We start from the raw sequence: 23,230 nt of genomic DNA, 5'->3' as shown, positions 1-23,230 counted from the left end.
CATTGTGTTATCCTTATAGTCAAGGAGCTCACAGTTTAACAATCAGATATAGACAATAAAATTCAAATATAATGTAGTAACATTCTAGAAAACAGATTTTTTCAAAGTGCTGTGAATGCGTAAAGGCCCAAGTGATTTTTTTAAGATAGTATCATCTCATGCCATACATCTTTTCTAATGATCATATCATCAGAGACAGTCTTATTAAAAAAAATTTGCACAAATGTGAGTCTTGAAGGATAAATAAGAGTTCTGTAGCAAAATAAGACTGGTTGGAAGTGGAGGTGGGGTGCTGAAGAAGAGGAGGAGGGCACACAGGAAAAAATAAAACTGAGCTGAAATCTATGAGAATAGACATGAGTCCGTGAGAACTACTGACTCTCTGAACACCAAGTAGTTCAGTAAGGCGAAGCATAGGATACCTGGTAAGGATGTTGAAAAGGAGACTGAATATAGGCCAGGACCCAAAAGTTCCTGTTTACAGCATGCACAGTGGCCCAAGGTGATTCAGCCAGCTCTGAATCACACAGCAATAAAATTTCTTGCTGGCATACTGATTTTCCCTACCGTCCTAAATCGAAACATTTATTCACCCTTGGGAAAATGTGATGAAAAACAAGCTAGGGTGAATTGCACATTGGTAACAATAGGAAAAAGGAAATAGTTTCAGCCCATCTCAACATCTGGCTTTGCCTGTTCCCTTTGAAGTTTAATTATAACCCTCAGGGGAAGCCTCTTAAATGCTTGCTAACATACTCTACAAGATGGGGAGAAAGTTTGCCAAAGCCTTTTAAATCACAAGGAAGCAGTATTTCCCAGGTCAAGTAATTTAGTTCAAACAAGTTATTATTAGGTTTGCCCGAAACCCTAGAGAAAAGCCTCTGCAAGAACTTTTATTCTAAGTTCAACAATGTTGTTATTTCTGCTGAACAAATTCTCTCCCAGGTCTGTCAACTCTGGTCCAGACAAGTTACCCCAGGGAAACAGGAACTAGCTAGGAGTGCCTCCCCATTGCTTAAAACACTTAGCCAGTAAAGTTAAAGAGCTTTAGCTTGAAATTCAGGGTTCCTCTGTGATCTGGCATACCTTCTGTCTCAATTTCATCTCCTGATTTCCTTTCTAAACATCAGAGGATCAAACCACTGAAATCCTGAGTAATCTACGTTTTTCTCTTCCTTTTGCCCATTAATATTTTCTCTGAAACAATTGTTGATACTGCTGCCTATCAGAATCTGATTTAGTTTGCCTGAACAAGCTAAAATAAAGCCTATTCTAAAGTGTTTTCCACAGTTGTCCAAGAAGAAATCAATCCCTCTTCTGATTTATAATTAAACATAGATTTTACCGTTTATGTCTTACAGCATGTTATATTATGAGTATATATATCTATCTGATAGATGTTACTTATTATGACTTAAAATACTCTATAGCCTTTGACGGTAAAGATTTATTTGATATATGCTAGTATCCTTCATAACAACTAGAAAAAAGTAGTAGGAACTAAAAATGTTGGGTGGAATCAATGCATACATCAGTGCTTGTGTGATTCTATTTACAGAAACTACATTTATTTTATTCAATTATGTTGCATATAGAAGTCAGTATGTGTGACTTGGTCTTGTTGCCTGAGTATATGAGAAACAATCTTGTATCTGTCAGATAGTATGACCCAATAACTCCCTTATTACCATACCCTTGATGCAGGTAAATTTTGCATCATACTTTTTATTACAGATTGTTTTATGTAGCATAATCCCAACTGATAAAACAGTTTACCTCTATGCATAATAACTTACACAAGAGGAAGTCTTTCTCAATTCTGTGAAGTCCAGGTGACTATCTGATTTACAGGCAGCTTTTTTCCAAGCTGTGATGAAAACACTCAGTTTCCTTTCATTTCTGGCTTCAACACATTGCTCCAATTTGCCATGCTTATATGTGTCAAGGTGATGGGAAGAAGAAAAATATTGTAAAGGGGTCATGCATGATTATTATTATTTTTTTTTACCAACTTAGTTTAAAAGTGAAACACAGCACACTTATCATTGCTGAGAACTAGTCACATGATCACACTTACATACAATGAGAGGTAGAAAAATCAGTTCCTTTGTTGGACTTCTATTTCCCAGCAGTGGTTCTGTATTCCCACAGAAGTGTATGAATTTTGTAGACAGTTAGCCCCTGTGACTACCAGCTAACTATGCATATCCTTTTCCCCACACTTAGGACATACTCCACTCCTCCAAGAAGACAATCGTTTGTGCTATCCAGTCATTTCAACTAGCAAAAAGTTTAGGATTACTGAAAGTAGCTCTGTATGGAGACCTACACACTATAAGGCATGCCATCAGCCCTCATCACCTTCCCCACACTCAGTGTATAATGGAGGAGCTTCTTGGTGTGTACCTTTTTGGAAGGTAGCTACCATGCTGTGAGAAGCCCAGGTTACATGAGACTGTCCTACATAAGTGTTCCCATCAAGAGTCCCAACTGAACTCAGCCTTTAAGTCTTCCTGGCCAGATACCAGAACCTTCAGATGATTTTACTTCCCAGCCATTCAAGTCATCTCAACCAACTGAGTCTTCTGGAATGGAGGTTTCACATTATGGACGAGAGACACACTGTATTGCCTGTTTCTTGCCCCAGTAGAATCCATGAATACAATAAAATGGTTGCTTTTCTTTTCTTTTTTTCTTTATTGAGTTATAGTCAGTTTACAATGTTCTGTCAATTTCCAGTGTAGAGCACAATTTTTCAGTTATACATGAACATACATATATTCATTGTCTCATTCTTTTTCACTGTGAGCTACCACAAGATCTTGTATATATTTCTGTGTGCTATACAGTATGAACTTGTTTATCTATTCTATACATACCTATCAGTATCTACAAATTTTGAACTCCCAGTCTATCCCTTCCTACCCACCTTCCCCCTTGGCAACCACAAGTTTGTATTCTATGTCTATGAATCTGTTTGTTTTGTATTTATGTTTGTCTTTTTCTTTTCCTTTCTTTTTTTTTTTTTTTTGATACCACATATGAATGATCTCATACGGTATTTTTCTTTCTCTTTCTGGCTTACTTCACTTAGAATGACATTCTCAGGGACATTCATGTTGCTGCAAATGGCATTATGTTGTCATTTTATGGCTGAACAGTATTCCATTGTATACATATACCACCTCTTCTTTATCCTATCATCTGTTGATGGACATTTAGGCTGTTTCCATGTCTTGGCTATTGTAAATAGTGCTGCTGTGTACATTGAGGTGCATGTATCTTTTCGAATTAGAGTTCCTTCTGGATATATGCCCAAGAGCGGGATTCCTGGGTCATATGGTAAGTCTATTCCTAGTCTTTTGAGGAATCTCCATACTGTTTTCCACAGTGGCTGCACCAAACTGCATTCCCACCAGCAGTGTAGGAGGGTTCCCTTTTCTCCATAGCCTCTCCAGCATTTGTCATTTGTGAACTTTTGAATGATGGCCATTCTGACTGGTGTGAGGTGATACCTCATTATAGTTTTGATTTGCTGATAGTTTTAATTTCTCTGATAATTAGTGATATTGAGCATTTTTCATGTGCCTATTGATCATTTGTATGTCTTCCTTGGAGAATTGCTTGTTTAGGTCTTGTGTGCATTTTTGGATTGGGTTGTTTGGTTGTTTCTTATTAAGTCGTATGAGCTGCTTATAGATTCTGGAGATTAAGCCTTTGTCAGTTTCATCTTTTGCAAAAATTTTCTCCCAGTCTGTAGGTGATTGTTTTGTTTTGCTTATGGTTTCCTTTGCTGTGCAGAAGCTTGTAAATTTAATTAGGTCCCATTTGTTTATTCTTGCTTTTATTTCTATTGCTTGAGTAGACTGCCCTAGGAGAACATTTTTGAGATGTATGTGAGATAATGTTTTGCCTGTGTTTTCTTCTAGGAGATTTATTGTATCTTGTCTTATGTTTAAGTCTTTGATCCATTTTGACCTTTATTTTTGTGTATGGTGTAAGGAGTATTCTAGCTTCATTGCTTTACATGCAGCTGTCTAATTTTCCCAACAAAAATGGTTATATTATATCATTCATTTAATGCTGGTTTATAATACAGCACTAATAAGTATAACCAAATTTGGTATCTGGAGGCTGTGTTTGGAAATAACAAACTTCTAAACATATGGTGCTGGCTTTGGGACTAGGTGGCAGGCAGAAGCTAGAAGGGCCTAGAAGAAACTATTAGCAGAAGGCTGATGAGCCTCAGAGAGGCTATTAGAGAGGACTTAAATAAAAATGATAAAAATGGTACAAGAAGTTGTCGGAAAGGAGGCTTTTTAAAAAATTTAGTGCTGAAAAGTTTAGCAAAACTGAGGGCTGGAATAACATGGGAAATAGGGAAAAGATCATCTAATGGACTGACAGATCTTGCTCAGGAAGTTTCCAGGTTAAATGCTGAAAATATCAACCAATTTCATCATAAGGTATAGGAAAGAGAGAGCTGAGCTAAAGATGGAATTGTTCAGTTTTCAAGTAGAATCTAGAGGGAATACAAAAGACCTAGGACTTTCTGGATTTGAAACCATAATTGTTTCTCATCCTCAGTCTCTCTCAGAAAAGAGACTCAAGGTAAAAATTAAAGCCTGGTTGCTGCCAATAAAATGTCTCAAGATATATCCAAATCTGACACTGACAAACCCTCTTAAACCTCAGATAGTTTTCAGATGATCCCTCAAAATCCCCTTGTACTAGTCAGTAGGCCTTGTAAGAATCTTAAGGATATACCTCATCAACTCTCCTTGAAACAACAGGGCTCCTACATGGCATTGTCTGACAGTAACCACACAGGGACCAAAGGTTGAGAAGGGCTTCTCTTACATAAATTTGAAGTGTGCCTTTTGTCCAGTAAAGTGTGATACTGAATGATGCATAAAGAACCCAAAACATTTTTGAAGAAAGCAAACAAGCCTAGACTGAAAGAGACACATTAAAAAAAATGAAGAGGCCATGTTTTGTGAAATTTGATATAAAACATCTATAGACAGGAAGCAGGCTAAGAAAAGTACCCAGCTGTAAGCATGGGCCATTTCTTGTTGGGAGTGTCTAGGGGATGGGGGGGTGGGGGGGGTAAGTGACTAAGAGGGAATGACCAACAGACCAGAGGACAGAATCAAGAACAGCACAGAGTTATTCCCAGGTAGCAGTATGGGGCCTTTATCAAAGAACTGGCAACTGGTGCCTGGTTATTAGAGATTTATGGTGAAGGAAATGGCATAAAAATTATATTTAGACAGAATTATTCTGGCTGAATGTGTAGTGTTGGTGTATAATGTTGAATGTTGAATGCAGACGGAAAGAGTGGAAACAAGGATGGTCATTAAAAGATTACAGTAATAATTGATGTGAAACAAGACAGTGGCTGCACTGAGGCTTAAGAATGGAGGTGATGAAAAGTCGTTAGCTTTAGGGTATATTCGAAGATAGAGCCAGAAGAATTTGCTAATGGATCACATGTTGGGTGTGAGAAGAAGAATGGAGTCAAGGATGATTATAAGGTTTTTGGCTTAGCAACTGGAAAAACTGGAGTTGCCATTTAATGAGTTGGGGAGCAATGAGAAAGAAACAGTGCGAGTGAGGGAAAGAATGGCAGGAGCTTAGTTTGGGACAGAGTAAGTTAGACATTCAGATCAGATGTTCAAATAAAAACGAGGAGTTGGCTGTTGTGTACAAGAATCTAGATCTCAGGAAAGAAGTATAGATTGGAGAGAGAAATCTGGATAGAGGATAGAGATCACTAAGAAAACAAATAGAGGTAAAATCCAGAGTTCAGAGGCTGAAACATTGCAGCACTCCAGTGTTTTGTGGTCAACTGATGAAGAGGAATTTGCAAAGAGACTGAGATGGAGAGTCCAAGAGGATGTTGTCTTGGAAGCCTAATGGGGGATAAAACATATTTTATAGAGGAAGGAATACTTAATTGTATGAAATGCTGTTGGTATGTGACATGAAATGAGGATTAAGGATTGACCATTGGTTTTTGCAACATAGAGGCATCTCTGGCCTTGATAATAACAGTTTTGCTATAGTCATGGATGGAACTTGATTAGAGTAGACTTTAGGGAAAATAGAAGGGAATAAACTGGGGTCAATGTATGTAGCCCACTCTTGAAGAGAATTTTGGTCTAATGGGAAGAAGTTACTGAAGAAAAGTCAAGGAAGATGTGGAATCCAGGAGTTATTTATTTTCTTTTTTGTATACATTTTTTAATTGGAGAAATAACAGGAAGTATATAGACTATTGGGAAAGGTCCAGAAGAAAGAGTAAATTGAGAATTCAGTATATTGATATAATTGCTGAAACAACGTTCTTTTTTTTAAACATTTTTATTGATTTATAATAATTTTATGATGTTGTGTCAAATTCCAGTGTAGAGCACAATTTTTCAGTTATACATGAACATATATATAGTCATTGTCACATTTTTTTCTCTGTGAGCTACCATAAGATCTCATATATATTTCCCTGTGCTATACAGTATAATCTTATTTATCTATTCTACATTTTGAAATCCCATTCTGTCCCTTCCCACCTCCTGCCCCCTTGGCAGCCACAAGTTTGTATTCTATGAGTCTGTTTCTGTTTTGTATTTATGTTTTGTTTATTTGTTTGTTTTTTATTTTAGATTCCACATATGAGTGATCTCATAAGGTATTTTGCTTTCTCTTTCTGGCTTACTTCACTTAGAATGATATTCTCCAGGAGCATCCATGTTGCTGCAAATGGCATTATGTTGTCGGTTTTTATGGCTGAATAGTATTCCATTGTATAAATATACCACATCTTCTTTATCCAATCATCTTTTGATGGACATTTGGGCTGTGAAACAACATCCTTGAAAAGACAGTGGAGAGATAGTATGCACAGATGGAGGTGTTGGTCTTTTATAACTAAAATTGTATTTAATGCATACAACATGATTTGATATACATATATAGCAAAATGATTACTATAGTCAAGCTGATTAACATAGTTAATTAGCGCACAGTTAGCATTTTTTAATGAGAGCACCTGAAATCTATTCTTTTAGCAAGTTTCCAGTATTCAGTACTGTATTATTAATTATAGTCACCATGCTGTGCTTAGGTCTCTAGTCTTACTCATCCTGCATAACTGCAATGCTGTACCCTTTGACCAACATCTTTCCATCTCCCCCACCTCTCCACCCCTGGTAACCACCTTTCTACTCTGTGCTTCTGTGTATTTGCTTTTTTTAGATTCCACATATAAGTGGGATCATACAGTATCTGTCTCTCTGTGTCCGGCTTATTTCATTTATCATAATGTCTTCCAGGTTCATTCATGTAGTTGCAAATGACAGGGTTTCCTTCTTTTTAAGGCTGAATAATATTCCATTGTATATTTGTGTGTGTGCGTGTGTGTGTGTAGTTACAATTTCTTTATCCATTCATCTGTCAGTGGACACTGAGTTTACATGTCTTGACCATTGTGAATAATGTTGCGATGAATATGGCAGGTGCTGATTTTTCTTCAAGGTATTGATTTCATTTCCTTTGATACACTCAGAAGAGGGATTGATGGACCATATGGTAGTTCTATTTTTAGTTTTTTGAGGAACTTCAATATATTTTTGGATAATGGCTCTACCAGTTTACATTCCCACCAATGCTGTACAAGTGTCCCCATTCCTCCATATTTTTACCAACACTTGTTATCATTTACTTTTTAGATAATAGCCATCATCACAAGATGAACAGGTGTAAGGTAATATCTCATTATGGTTTTGATTTGATGAGAAGGGTGGGTCTTTTAATTTTTTTCTTAAAAGTTTTATTGAGGTAAAATTGACCTGCAATAAACCACACACATTGATAGTGTGCAGTTTGACAATTTGATATTTGTGTCTGCCCATAAAAACCAAACATCAAGATAATAAACATATCCTCCACCATCCCCAAAGCTTCTACCACTGATACGGCTTCTGTGGCTATAAGTTAGTTTGTAATTTTTTGATTGATATAAATGGAATCATATGGGATGCCCTTTTCTTTTCACAGGCTTCTTTCACATACAATAATTTTTAGATCCATCCCTTTGATTTGCAAATATTCATTTTTGTATGACTTATTTACCATCCATATATATATGCTTTGATGTGTCTATTCAAATATTTTGCACATTTATATTTGGTTGTTAGTTTTCTTCTTATTAAGTTTTGGGAGTGTTATCTGTGCTAAATTCCATTCTTTCATTCAATATGGTCTTTGTAAATACTTTCTCTAATTTGTCTTCTCTTTCTCACGAGTGTTTTTGGAAAAAAAAATTTTAATTTGATGAAGTCCATGTTAGAAATAGTTATTTTATGGATAATGCTTTTGGTGTCATATCTAAGACTTTTGGCTAATCTAAGGTCACAAAATATCTTCTAAAATTTTCTAGTTTTAGATCTTAGTTCTAGGATCCATTTTGAATTAACATTTGAATATGGTGTAAGCTACAGATTGAAATTCATTGTTTTTGCTTATCTACATTGAATCATTTATTGTTGATCCATCTGGACCTGGTAATCTATATTTATTGAAAAAAATTTTAACTGGATAGGACTGTTCACATCATTTGTTTCTTCTTGAGTGGTTTGATAATTTGTGACTTTCAGAACATGATCTATTTCATCTAAACCCTTAAATTCATGTGCATGGATTCCATTCATCATATTCTCTTATTATACAACTAGTATCTGTGAATTTCCTCTACTATTTCTGATATTGGTTATTTTTACTCTACATCCCCACTTTTTGGGCAACCATTTTAAAAGAAATGACTTTTGGTTTCATTGATTTTAGCTATTGTTTTTATCCTTTCAGTTTCACTGATTTTTGGTATTACCTTCATTCTTCTTGCTTTAGATTGTATTTACTTTTTGTTTCCTTTTTATTTAAATGGGAAACTTAGACTACTGATTGATATATTTCTTTACTTACACCATTAAATGCTATGCATGTCCCTCTAAGCAGTACTTTGGTGCAGCCCATAAGTTTTGATAGAATGTTTTCATATTTCATTCCACTAAAAATTGCTTGAGTCTTCCTCAGTAACTCATGAGTTATTTAGAAACCATGTGTTGTTTAACTTTCAAATAATTGTGGATTTTTTGAGATATTTTTCAATTGTAGACGTCTAATTTAATTTTTTCTTGGTCAGAGAACATACATTGTGTGATTTCTTTTAAATTTTTTAAGATTAGTTTTATGTCCCATGGTATGGTCTATCTTGGTGTATATGTGTAATTGAAAAAAAAATTATGTAATCTGCTATTGTTGGGTGAAGTGCTCTATAAATGTCAACTAGGATGATTTATCTGGTGGTGATGTTCAGATCTTCTGCCCACTTGTTCTATCAATTACTCAGGGAAGTGTTAACATCTCCAGTTATATTTGTTAATTTAAAAAATTCTTAGAGTTCTGTTGATTTTTGCTTAACATATTTTGATGATCTGTTATTAGATTAATATACATCTAGGATTGTTATTAGGTAAAAACGCATCTGTAATTGCCCCCTTTATCATTATGTAATGTTCCTGTTTATCCCTGGTAATACTTCTTGTTCTGAAGTCTGCTTTGTCTGCCATGTGGTTCTTTTAACTGTCAATAAGATTAGGGAAGGGAGAAGTAAACCAAAAGAATTATCCACTTTTCAAGAATGTAGATGAAAAGCTCAGGGCACAGGACAGCCTTTCCAGCTAGCTAGAAATTATGTTGAAATTGAGTTAATATTATTTATGGCAGAGAGGCTGAATAGAAAAGAACAGATACTCCCAGGTGACAGTACCACTGAGCTTCATGTTACCAGGAGGTACCAACTGCAGCTCTGTGAGTAAGGCTGTTTTGAAACTTCCACCCTCATCAGCACTCCAGCTGACCCCATGTGAAGCAGAATTAGTCAACCCCCCATATTGTGAAAATAACAAATTGTTATAATTGCTTTAAGCCACTCAGTTTTGGAGTATTTGCTGTTTAGCAGTAGATCACCAAAGAACGATGGCAGAGTGAAATCAGACCATAGAATTGCCTTCTTCTAAATTTAAACAAAATGAAAAGAGTGTCAAAATTTTTTGTCAGTATCAAAAAAATACATGGGGTCCAGTTTGTAAAGTACACTGCAAAATTTGAAAATGGGGGGAAAAATCTGATATGTCAAAACTTAACTTCTAACCTGAAATGTACCCTCAGATGGAAAAATAATGAGATTACAAAACTATGAAAGTTTTTCACAAGTAAGACTATTTGAAACTAGGAAGAGGGCATTTTTATTGTTTTCCTCTTCTGATAGCTTGGAGACTTAAAGAATGAAAAGAGACACCATGAAATGAAGGTTGAAAGAAGTGAATTCAAAAGTTAGATTTAGTCCTCTCTGATGGAAGTTCCAAACCAAAATGGGGGAATAAATGAATCACTAAGCTATTCTTTCCATGTGCTTAAGATATATTACTGTTCATGACAATTTAAAAGGAGAGAAAGCAGAGACAGCCAGATTCTTCTGACAAAGGATATATTCTGTCTAGCTGAGCTCTCCTTATTTAATCTCAAACTTCACAGCATCTATTTCTGGTATGAGCCACATGTTGGATATGTGTTGGAAACATTTTCTCCTAGTTGGTGGCTTACTTTTTACTCTACTAATGGTGTATTTTTATGAACTGATGTTCTTAATTTTAATATTTCACGGTTCACCATAGTTTTACTTATGCTTGGTGGGATTTTTTGCCAATTTGAACAATATTTTCATACACTAAGTTAATGAAGATATATTTCCTTTCAAAAGATTTTTGAATTATTTTTAGTATCAATTTAAATTAAAGAAGAGTCAATATTCATATTCTCCCATGTGCATATCCCATGTGTACATGAAAGGATATTCTCTTTCATGATTTTTCAGTGTCTTTTGTCATTAATCACATAGATTGTATATGTGTGGGTCTGTTTCTGGACTCTAAATTTCATCTCAGTGGTCTCTTTGTCTATGTTTGCATCAGTGTATTTTTTAAAATTGTTATTAGTTGACAATAAGTCTTGTTACCTGGTAGTGTAAGCCCTCCATCTTCATTTTTCCTCAAGATTATGTTGTCTACTCTTTATTCCTATTACATTTCATGCAGATTTGAAAATCACATTGTTATTCTCTCAAAAAAAGGTTACCTGTTTGAGTAATATTATATTGAATCTATAAAACAGAGGTGAATGTACCTCATCAAACAGTATTGAATTGTTTGATGAATGAGTATATACTTCCATTTTATTTAGAGTTTTTTTTTTTAAAAAAAATCTTTGATTAATGTCTTGTAATATTCAGGATAGAGATCATACACGCCTTTTTTAGAGTTGTTTTTCCTTATACATTTGCTATTTTTGATATTCTGGGAAATACCTTTTAAATGTTTTATTTTCTATTATCCACACATCTAGAATATAATCTCTTCTTTTGCATATTGACCTTGTTTTCAGCAAAGTGTCATTTCAAAAGTAGCACGTATAGTGTGATCCTGTTTTTATGATATTATTTCCATTGCACTCGATCTATACACTTAGTCACTAGGAGACAGAGAAAGAGGAAGAGTTCAGGAAAGGTGTTCACCTAAGATTAACTACAGTAAGTCCTAGTTGTAATAGTTTGCCTAATATTATTCTTTTAATTAAAATTTGCTTATCCGTAATTTTTAAGTTCTTCTTGAAGAGTATATATATACTCTATTCTAGAGGAAAATAATATTAAAAATTTTAAATTTAAATTGAAGAAAATTATCTACAGCGTAGGTTGTTTTATTTTTTGCAAGATAGTTTAGATAACAGTGAGCCTGCTGCTAATGCTGGCTGCCTACACAGATCCACACTCCAAGTAATTCCTAATTTTTGTTTGGAAAATGTATGGTTAACAGTTTGGGTCTTGGAGTTGATTAACTTTCTTTGGGTAAAAAGGATCTAATCAGGAGAAAAAGAAAGGACTTCATAGAATTATAAGAGTAACGTTTAGTTCATTAGAAAGAAACATTTCTCAAGTCTCTTGTCCAATGTGAAACCTAAATAAGAGCTCAGCATGGACTGGGTTAGGAGATCTCACCTTCCTGGGAAGAAGGAAAATAGAAAAATAACATCAGAAATTGCTGCCAGCTCTCTTCATCTCAAGCTCTCCCCCTTACTTGGGTTTAGACATGGGCATTTGTAAGCAGACAAAGGATGGCCCTCTTGCTTCTGCCTAGGATTTTGCCCCCATTTGTTACTCATCTGAGCATCCCTATTTAAACTTTTTGGAGTTTTACCTCTCCTCAAAATCAAGTATATGCTATTATTATCACCTCTTTAAGTGTTGAGAAATATGTAGCTCACAGAGCATTAGCAACTTGCCCCAAATCACATCATCGGCATGCAGTGAGTTGACCATAGTGCTAGTCAAAGTTACTGGTTTAAACAGCAGCACTTTACTGCCACCTTGTGGGGAAATAGGGTTTGTTGAAAGTCCTTCAAGAGCTATTATGGTTGAAGTTGGGCTTGAGAGTGCCTGTAGCAGATGACACACTAAAATGTTTGTATCATAACACACAAAAGAGAATTCTTTTTAAAACAGCTCATATTTAAATCATTATAGAATGGAGGCAGAATGATGGCTGGGAGGAGAGAATGGAGGCTGAAGTAATAGTTAATAAGACTATAAAAATAACCCACTGAAACGCAATGAAGACTTGGATTAAGCACATGCTTATGGGTTTAATTTATACTTGAAATAAGAAATATATAGAAATGATATATTGAAATTGAGTTTGAGTGAGAAAGGGCTCAAGAGTAGTGACTAACTTTCATTAACTCAAAACACATAGAGGAGCACATTCAGAAAGAAAGAAAATAGAACTCATTATTATTTTTTTTTTGGTAGGGAGAGGTAATTAGATTTATTTATTTTTAGAGAAGGCACTGGGGAGTGAACCCAGGACCTTGTGCATGCTAAGCATGTGCTCTTCTGCTTGTGCTATACCCTCCCCCATAAAATAGAACTCATATTGGACAGATTGATTTTTAAAATTCCGTGAGCCAATTAAATTAATATGTTTGGTATCTGATACTAAAAAGATGGGTACAGTCCCATGATGTGAATTTGTGAGTTGTAGGTAGAGAGGTAATAGAGTAGTTACAGTTGTGAGTAGGATGATCAAGCAGAGGAAGTGGGATGGGTAGAGAGAAGGTGGCTGTGACAAAGCCCTGGGACTGAGCAATAATTAGGGGGTAAAAAACAGAGGGAAATACATACATGGATTTCAAAATTCAAAACATCTACCAGAGAGGGAGAGCAAGAGAGAGAAAGCAGAGGCAGTGGTTGTCAGAGCCAGGAATGCTAAGGGGGCAGCTCCTTTCTTGGCAGTGGGAGGATATGTGTGCAAATGAGCAGCTTTTAGGGGTTGCACTGAAGAAGGAAGTCTTGCACATGACCTCCCTTCCTTTTTTGAAAATGTCTACTATCAAATGACAGGAAAAAATATTATTATGAAAGTTCCTTTCACTATTGTGTATAGCAAATTTAAGTAAATGTGTTATTACCCCCTAGAAAAAAATTGTTACAGAGCACAATCTTATCCTTTGCAATTCTTAGAAAAAGTAAGATAATGGCATTGTACTCTAGTCTAGACTTCAGAAGGTATCAGAGGTAAGCATAGGTACGATGACATGATAAAGATAAAGCTGACTTCTACTTTCAGATAATATGGAGTAAGAGAAACTAGATATACTTCCTAGCTGAAAAGACAAAAAATCAGACAAAATAAAGAATGACATGACATCAGGCAATGAAGGGTGCTGATTCCTGAGAGATGAGAAACAAATACGGTGAGCTCTGTGATTGGCTTTGGTTTCTGCCTTGGAAGAGATTCTAGGAATAGGAAAGAGGAATCCAGATGGAGCAAGTGGATGCCCTGAATTGACTTAGAGCTGAGAGGAAAGGGACCAAGGTGACTATAGTTTGCAGGACCAGCATTGCAGAGCATTGGAGAGCTCAGCAGATTACTGATTAGTGCTTGTGTGTGAGGAAACTGCCCAAGGTAAGAAAGAACCGCAGAGAGGATTAGAGATAACAGAGCCCAGCTCTTGTGTAGAGCTGGTCATGGTGCTTGTTCCTATTAGCCAGACTAGAAAACGTTATCACCCCTGGTGCGCTGAGTAGAGTATTCAAAAGACTCTTGCTTCAGGGAATGAGGAGTAATTGGCCCACTTAGTGAATACTGTACTGATCCCACCTGACTCTTAGAAGCGAAGTTCCAGAGGATCCCATTGTTTCCAAGTAATTGTGCTATAACTCAGAAGAAAGCTGAAGAGTAATTCTAGAAATAAAAAATATTTAGAACCAAACAAGGTAAAATTCATAAAAATATAATCTATAATGAGAAGAGAAGCATCCAACCTAAAATGGACACAGATACTTTAATTAGCAGATAAAGTCATAAAGTTAGTTATCATAACTATATTCTAGATGTTTAAAAAGTTAGAAATATGGACGATATAAATCACACTTGTAGAGATGAAAATTAAAATGTTTGATATGAAAAATCTACTGAATGGCATTAATGGCAGAGTGATTACTGCAGAAAAAAAGATTTGTGAACATGAAGTCAAAGCAGCATTGTTGGAAAACAAACTTCCTTGGAGTTTTGCCTGCTCCTGTGTGGCCCATCACTCAGAGTGATGGAACCGGGCCTGCTGTAGAGTAGAGAGTATCTCATTGTCCCCAGAGCTATTTGCTTTTCATATTCTAACAATGACAGACCAAAAGTGACTGTTTCCTTTCTATTGGAGCCACGTGTCTTCTCTCTAATGATCATGGTAGTTAAGCTCAGAGAGCCAACAGAACGTATAAACAATCTGACCATAGTCTTACAGTCTATTCAGAGGCAAAAGAGATACTCTTTGCCAATTGGGAGCAAACTGCTGAGGGAGAGAGAGCATGTTAGTGTATATTAGTCTTCTTTCCATATAAAATGAGTGTGTGAATATATATTTCATATATATATATGTGTGTGTGTGTGTGTATATATATATATATATATATGAAAGAGAATATGACCCAAAGAAAAACATGTCCCTATATGTTTCAGAGGTTAAAATGTGTCAAAAGAACTTAAGAGAAAGACTAGTGACCAATGGGACATTCATGGATACCGCTGATATAGACCTCCTTCTATAGAGAAAAGTGGGGCTGGTGAAAATATGGGGCCCTTCTCATCTAAGCCAGACATGCATAAATGCCTCTGCTTCAAGGCTGAGTATAAAAGTGAAGTTGTTTAATGAGGAATTGTGGAAAGTGAGCAATAGGAATGGCCAGGAAGAGCACAAAGCTCCATAATTCCTATTAATTGATGTTTTAAAAAAATTCCAGAGGAATAAGGCAGAAATTTCTGTTGTGTTCCTTGGAAGACAACCTGGAGCCTTTACATAGATTGCTCCACAGTTTACTGTCCCAGTGACCTGATTAAGCCCCATGTTTGTCTTTGAGCTTTCGCTCAAATGTTCGTTTTGTTCTACTTCCAAGACTTGAGACACAGATCTGAGACCCACGTTAAGTGAGACTTGCAGAAAAGTTTATTTATTAGGGAGAATATGGAAGGCAGTGAATCAGCGAGGGGAGAGGTAAAGAAGGACTCTTGGGCTGTCTGATACAAGCTCAGCAGGGCAGCTCTCTGTCACTGAGAACAATGCAAGGAGGGCTGAGTTGCAGAGAAGGATTTTCTTGGTGGAAAGAAGCGAAGGCTCTTCTTTTACATCTGAGTCCACTCAGCTAACATTTTCCATCATGTAGAAACCTAATTTTCCCCTGAGATTTCCTAAAGGAAGAATCGGAGTAAATATTTCATTAATAAAATGTCAGAGCTCCAGAAATACTTTTAAAATTATCTTATCACCCTTATTTTGTATTTGAGGAAATAAGAGCACGAAGGGAACTGACTGCAGACAGAAGCCAGGGTACTGGCTTTTCTACCCTGTCCTCCTTCTGTGATTCTAAGATGCCACTGAGGATCCTATGACCCCTACTACAGTCTCTTTGAAAATAAGTTATTTAATGAGATCTGAGCTTGTGATAGGTGAGGCTTATCAATCTTCATCATGTTATGTCAGCACTCTGACACTTTGGCTGAATTCCTCACTAGTGGGGACAGCTCGGGGTTTACACATTCCTGTCATTGCTCTTTGTAAAAAATTACAAAGTGCTCATCGGATAGAGGGGCTCCTGTCTGATGCCATAGGGAGAGATTTTTCTCCTTGGGAACTGCAGGGATCTCGAGTCAACCCTGCAGCCACAGTTTTGTGAAAGCTGAGGGTCTAATCACTGATAATCATGTCATGTCAATCCCAAAACTAAACACTGACTCTTAGCTAAAGGACCCACACTTTGTAGTCACTTTATCCTAGCTCAGAGTTTCAGACACATAAGAGGTTAAAGATGCCTGAGAGAAGGCAAAACTGCAGTTTGTCTTAAAATCAAAGAATTTCAAGGACTCAAGGGGTATTTGAAGCCTCAAGTAAAACATCCTCAGTTGGCACATGGGAATGTGAGGACTGAGAGAGAAGAAAGGGCCCGACAGACACCACTGAGTACAGCCAGCCTGCTTTCTCCTCCAGTGGCCTTTGTGTTATTACGTGTTCTCCTGAGTGCGGACTGATTGTTATCTGAGTGAGCTGGAGCCAATTCCTGGCTTCAAGGCTGATGTACTTGGTAGAAAAGATAGATGGTAATTGCCATGGACTAAGCTTTTTCGTATTTCTCTTCTTTTCCCCCAACAGTACTCACAAGCTCTCAACACACAGGATGCAAGGGTTTTCATAGGTTACAAAATTGGTGCCACAGATGGGTTGATACACGCCGGGGCAGGGGTTCGCTGTTCCTCTGAACCAACTCAAGTCTACTTTCTTATATGGACATTTCACCTGAAATTGAGTTGCGAAGAGTGATCCGATTAGAATCACATTCACAGACGCCTCCGGACTGTATTAGGAAAATCTAAATATGGGATCATATCCCAGTCTGACAAAAGCTCTCTAGCTCCCCCTCCACAAAGCAAGGGAACCAGAACCTGTGTGAGTCCCATCTGCTCACAGCGTGATGCCCTCGGTGTCAGGACCTCCTGACGAGAGTAGAGAAAGGAGGCCTGCTGTGCTGTCGTGGGAAAAGGAAGAGTGCGTAAACAGGATGGATTCGGGGAATGTGGCTTCCTTCTCTCTCAATTTCCTTCATTCCCAGACTATTAGACTTGGAGTTAGTCTTAGAGATTTTCTGTAGCAACTCAGGTAAGGAGACTGAAACCCCAGAATTGGAAAAGAAGCTTCACTGAAATCTGTGTGCCTTAACTTAAAATATTTGTCACATCTTATCTACTCATAGAGCCTCCAGGCTCTTACCTTGAAGTTGTGAAATGTAAGAGCATTTAGAATGACTCCCTGATTTTGTAGAGAAAACTGAAAACAAAGAAAAGGGGCTGTCTCAGCAGGGGCTAGAACCCACGTCTAGAACCCACAGCTTGCTGTGCTGGGACCAGGGATGGCTCAGAAGCAGTGACTCTGGGATGACTGAGCTTGAGGACGGCCGTCTCCGGGGCTCTATGAGTAGTACCATAAGGTGGATAAAGTACCTCTGACAGAAGGTTGGAAAGAGTTTGGGCTGAGTATTTAGAGAAAGAGAGATCATATCTGAACTGAGAAACTCTTCTTTCTTCTTCCCTTATCCGACACCACCACCATTTATTTGCCTCCTGTCCGTCTGTCACCCAATGAATCCCTCCTTCGTCTGTTCCTTTATGGCTGCTGTTTTCTATAATCATCAATTCAATCATTTTATTCATGTAATTAAGCTCCTTTAAATGCATTTTACTGCACATTAAAAAAATTTGCTCTTAGTATGGGCAAAAAGGCCCTATGTGGTCTGTACCCTACCAATTTTTACAACCTTGCCTTTACCACCTTGCTCTTTGCATTTTATAGTTTTTTTTCCCCCTTCAGATGCTCCATGCCTCCTCCATCTCAGGGTCTTCTGGTTTGTCATGACTACTCCCATCAAATGTTTTCTCTTTTTCCTGAACTTAGACTCAATACTGCCTTCAGATTATAACCCACTTTCTCAGAGGTACTTCTCAAAATACAGCCCCAACTTTCCATTCTTTCTTTTTATACTTCTAATCAGTAGGTCATAAAGCATTTGTATAATTATTTGACTAATTCTATACCCTGAAGGATTATAAGTCCACGAGGATAAAGTCTGTGTCTGATCAGACCAGCCAACACATGTATCGGCACTTAGTCATTGCCCTGTGAGTATCTGCAAAATGAGTAAGATATAAATAGTTCAAAGTAGATGAATATTGAGTAATCAAATAATAATAATGTTAGGTAGTATCGTCTATAAATACAGCCTTTTTTCCCTCTTTAGAGTGGGATGTATATTCACCAGGCGGCTAGGATACACATTCATGTGCTGTGTCGCTGTAACGTCAGCTGCACCCCTCTCTCCCCCCCATCTCGGTGTTCCAGTCACACAGGCCTTCAGTCAGTGATGCAAGTAGGTGAATGTTCCTCCCTGTTCGCCACCCGGATGGCTCCTTTTCACCCTTCACGTCTCACTTAGATGTCCCCGAGCCCAAGAAGCCTTCACTGATCACACTGCCGACAGTAGTGTCTCTACTTTCAGTCGATGCTCTCTGCTGTACCAGCCTGCTTTTCTTTATAGAGTTTACCATAAATAAGGGGCTCTCTTCCTTTATTCTGGCTATTAAGCTTCGTGAGAGAAGGGACTATGTTTTCCTCAACATTGTATCCTAGGGCACAGTACAGGTGATAAGTATTTCTTGGAGAAAATAACTAAGAATGAGTCTGAAGAGGAAAACTCCAGAGTATAAATCCTGGACAGATTCTACAGGTTCTTTTGCTGGAGCTGTAGCCTCTGACTAGATTCTACGCTCTGATCTGTGGGTGCCTTCAAGGCCCTCAAAACACCTTTCTCACCAGTCAACTCATGAATATATTTTTTTAAGAAATAAAATTTACTAATGAGACAAAAGCTTAAAATGCAAATACTCCTAAAGTGAAGTACAGTGATGCAGATCCATATCAAAAAACCAAAACAGTCTTTCATTCACCTTTTCCCTCATTTATCAAACATATAATTGACCTCACAGTATATTCCGTGATCAGAGGGGTAGGTGAAAAGGAAAAAAGTGTCTTTTTCACTTTGCCCTCACACAAGTTACGAATAGAATTTGAGGCTCTCTTCAGAGATACCCTATTCCTTGACATCCTCAAACGGTATCTCATAGGATGTGTCTGCCATTAACAACTCACGTAGGCATTCTCTTCATGTCTCAGGGTAGTTAGGAGCATTCTTTCCACCAAACTGTCAGCCCCTTGAGAGCAGGAACCATGTCATTATACCCAAGTCTGTGGGCCCTTAAAAACCTGCCCTGCCCCCTGGCAACTGTCAGTGTCCATAAACATTTTCTAGGCACTACGGAGGGTTCCCTGGTTTACCAGTGACCAAATCTCAGCCTGGGTCCCAGTTAGGATTACGCTACTCTGGGCTTCTGTACCTGCAGGGTACCTGCCACATTCTTGTGAGTGCACCTTGATGAATATCACATATGACCTTTTCCCAGTAAGATTCTAAAATAGCAATTCCAAAGACAGCTGAGGTTGGAATCTCATTTCTGGGAAGTCTAGAGAAAGATTACCTTAATAATTCCATTTGGTGGCCACCAGTGTCGAGGGCCTGAAACCATAACAAATGAAAATAGTTACAGAATCTGTTATCTGGGAAATCATAGCTTAATCTGTTGGCAAAAGAAAAGAGTTCCAATGTGCTAATGAGAAAGCTTGTAATAATTGAAAACATGGTTTCATTTATATATATATATATATATATATATATATATATATTCATTCATTTTTTCCAAATGTGGAATAACTCTTTTACTCCTGGTAGATAATCAGCAGAGAACTATCTAGATGCATCATTGTTTTCATAAATGTTGCCTGTCCTGTGTACCAAAAATTTTTTGACTAACAGTAATTAGCCTGGGCTCGAGAGGATTCAGAACCAGCAGCCAGTGTATGAAAGAAATTAAGAAATGCTGGAACTTGCAAGAGATCTTTTAACCCAGTCTCCATATTTTATGAAATGCCCAAGAATTCATGGCAGATATGGAAAAAAAACAAGTTCTTCAGTTCTTGAAGCTTGGTCTCCTTATAACTCCCCTACATGACTTCTCTAAAACAAGGATGCAAAAGATAGTAACCCACTCATATATGGCAAAGCATTTTTTTAAGTTCTGAATTTTTGAGATACACTAGAGTGGAGGCATATTGCCAGTCACTTTCACAAGTTACTCACTAAATCACCAAAGCCCACTCGTCCCCATGAGTTAGGTCTTATTATCTGCATTGACAGATGGGAAACTAAGGCCCCTGCCCATTGGCCCAGAACCCTCCCCCTTTTTTTTGATCACACTGCATTGTCTCTCTGTATAAATGCAGATAAATAAATATACTAAAGTGTTACACTTAAATAAATTAGAAAGTATATAGATAAGAATTTCAAAGCATTCTCTTTCAGATTATAATGTCAGAGCTCACTGATCAACCTTCCATGCCTACCAACAGCCACATTACTCACCAGATGATAACACCGAATGTGTCAGGATAAAGAAAAAAAGTGAGCAGAGTGCTGGGAAGGATTTGGCCATTTTTCCTCCTGGCATGTCCTTAGAATGATGCTCTGAGCTATTGCTTCAGGGTGTTGCCTTCTGATCCAGTCACCAAAGAGGAGGTAATCAGGAGATTAGACCACTTTTGAAGTGAATACCCATCTCTAGCCTGCCCCTTGTATCCTCCTTCCCTAAGAACAAATGCTCAGGAAAAGTTAAACCTTGGCTAGTCGTAAATAAAAGTGTAGATCTCAATGACAGATCTGTGACTACTTAGAAGATAGAAGAAAATCAGAGATTGCTCTTTGGGAATAATTGTATTATTTTAATATGGAGTTATTTTATTTTTTTCTCAAAAATTTTTTGTTTGAGGGGTTACAAGGGAAATGATGAGGCTGCTGGGGGCTTCTAGACCAGAGCTTCTCAATAGAGGAAGCAGGGCTGCATTTGGTCATGAAGCAGAGATTGCCTTTTGAGATTAAGACAAAGGTTTCTGTTACTCCAGGCATACTTGGCTGTGCTGAGAATCTTCTGACTTGGAAAGCTAGACTCTCTTGGAGCATTCAGAGAGAATGCAAGGGAGAGAAAAAAAAAAGTCCATGCCATCTCACAGGAGTTCCAAAGCTCTTTTCATCCAGATGCAGAAAGGGCAATGTCGGTCAGTGAATCCTTCCCTGTGGTTGCCTTTCCTTGTAGCAGCCTTTCTGACCCTAGAGAATGGTACATGGCAGTTCCAGGGCCTGACCAAGGACTACATCAAACCCTCCGTATCTTCCTAACCCTGCAGAAGTGACCTGGTCCTCCCTACGTCCGATAGGCGCTTACCTCTGCTCTGTAGCGTATGTTGATAGGTAATTTACATAACCTTTGCCAACATGTCATGGTGATAGGTGTTAATCGGAGACACTGAAATGTCTCCAGAGTACTCCGCTCTCTAGAGGGGCTGGGGGCTTTTGGCACAATGTCCAGAGCCGTCTACTCTGATTGCTCCTGAGACAATCCTGGACTCCATGTTTTTGCTAAACACCCCCCCATCTCTTCCTGGCATCTCTGAATTCCTTCAGGAATGGAGCATCACTCATGGAAGATCCAGCTGCACTAGAGCGTAGTGCCAAATGCCCACTCTCCCTACAACATGTACCCGCATTGACCCACCTCAGAAAGGAGGAGAGATGTAATGTCCTCCTTTGTGGCTGGTGCCTCTCCTTTAAGGAGCACGTGGAAGGGCCTCAAGAGGGGATCGAGTAGCTGCGTAGGAGAGAGAAGGCACTGATGCATTGTGTGCTGGGCTGAGCAGGCCCTGGGAGGCCAAATGTGCCGAACGTTTAGGGTGAGTCAGAGTCAGACTCAGCAGGAGGTGCTGGGGAAAAGGGCATAGAGATGCGTGCAAGACCTAGGGGGTGGGAACGGGTCGCTGCCAGGGCAGCTGTGGACGGCAATCCAAAGAGGCAGTAGCAGAAGAAACATACCACAGTAGGAAAGAGCAATGATTAGTGCCTTCGGCCAGGTTGCACAATGTGAAAACAGCTGAGGAAGGGAGGAGGCTGCAATGACAGATGAGGTCCGGGGATGCCGTTTACAGTGGGCTCAGCCTTGTCTTTGCAGCTTTGTAACAGGGAAAATATGTTATCATAGCTGGGTTTCCTCCTGACAGCTGAACTTCCTGCCTCTATCTTATGTTCTGTAAAAGACAATTCTTCTTCTATCAAGGAAATGCATGTTTACTCTAGAAAATTCGAAAAGCAGAATGTTGTGAGAGAATAGGTTCTTGCTTCGTGCAGGAAAGAATTCAAGAGCAAGGCACGGGGAAGTGAAACCAAGTAGAGGGATGCACATTTCAGAGAGTGGGGGTCTAGCTCACTCAGAAAGGAAAATGGCTTAGGAGATACACACTCCATAGGCAGGAGGTGGGCCACCTCAGAAAGGTGAGAGGGAGAGAAGTTGAGAGGTGTGGGGTGTTTAGTTTAAAGTAAAAGTAGATACACACTCCATAGACAGAGTGCAGACCATCTCAGAAGGCAAGAGAGAGAGAGCAACCACAGGGTATGGAGTCGTTAGGTTTTATGGGCTCGGTAATTTCATATGCTAATAGGTAGGAGGATTATTCCAACTACTCTGGGGAAGAGGTAAGGATTTCCATGAATCGGGCCCCTGCCCACTTTTCGACTTTTTATGGTCAGCCTAGAAACTGTCATGTTGCCTGCAGGTGTGCCATGAGGCTCAAGGTCTACTAGAAGTCAAATCTTCTGCCATCTTGGTTCTAAACAGTTTGCTGTTATTCCTTCAATGGTTGTGCCCTGCCCCCTTTCCTCCCACTTCAGAAATATTAGGGAAAAAAAGACATGAAATCTCAAAACCCAGCGATAACTGTTGAACATATGAATTATATTGTTCCAGTTTTTAAAAACATGTGTGTGTATATATATATGCACACAGATGAACACATACATGTTCTTATTGTCATATTCAATCAAGTTTTTGTAGTATATGTTGTATTCTGCATTTTTCAC

At 38.2% G+C, this 23,230-nt stretch overlaps 2 protein-coding genes across 8 annotated transcripts in view; one reads left to right on the top strand and one right to left on the bottom strand.

Annotated features, from left to right (window-relative positions):
• LOC105069853 (sperm-associated acrosin inhibitor) overlaps positions 1-23,230 on the top strand; it is a 319,348-nt gene that overhangs the window by 186,791 nt on the left and 109,327 nt on the right. The gene's annotated exons all lie outside the window — the stretch shown is intronic.
• SPINK14 (serine peptidase inhibitor Kazal type 14 (putative)) lies at positions 15,609-22,013 on the bottom strand. Of its 2 annotated transcripts, XM_074354336.1 has the most exons (4): positions 20,692-20,759; positions 19,749-19,794; positions 16,823-16,959; positions 15,609-15,857 (listed from the first exon to the last, which is right to left on the bottom strand). In XM_074354336.1, exons 1-4 carry the CDS (start codon positions 20,757-20,759, stop codon positions 15,812-15,814), a joined length of 297 nt encoding a protein of 98 aa, XP_074210437.1. In that variant the 3' UTR covers positions 15,609-15,811. The 2 variants fall into 2 exon arrangements, 1 of the variants encoding a protein (XP_074210437.1); XR_012502817.1 differs by lacking the exons at positions 16,823-16,959; positions 20,692-20,759 and adding an exon at positions 21,876-22,013 and having other exon boundaries at positions 19,749-19,786.

This window comes from Camelus bactrianus, chromosome 3 (genome assembly GCF_048773025.1).
Source record: "Camelus bactrianus isolate YW-2024 breed Bactrian camel chromosome 3, ASM4877302v1, whole genome shotgun sequence".
NCBI lineage: Eukaryota > Metazoa > Chordata > Mammalia > Artiodactyla > Camelidae > Camelus > Camelus bactrianus.
The sequence above is the reverse complement of the archived record's forward strand: the minus strand, read 5'-3'. Positions and strand labels throughout refer to the sequence as shown.

What these genes read in the sequence shown, in the direction of transcription:
- SPINK14 (XM_074354336.1), bottom strand. Translation starts at nt 20,759, where the DNA reads ATGGCCAAATCCTTCCCAGCACTCTGCTCACTTTTTTTCTTTATCCTG. An exon ending in CACCAAATGGAATTATTAAG is followed by an intron (nt 16,960 to 19,748) that starts GTAATCTTTCTC and finishes ACTCAATTTCAG; the next exon opens with GTGAAATGTCCATATAAGAA. An exon ending in ATCCTGTGTGTTGAGAGCTT is followed by an intron (nt 15,858 to 16,822) that starts GTGAGTACTGTT and finishes TTCTTCCTTTAG; the next exon opens with GAAATCTCAGGGGAAAATTA.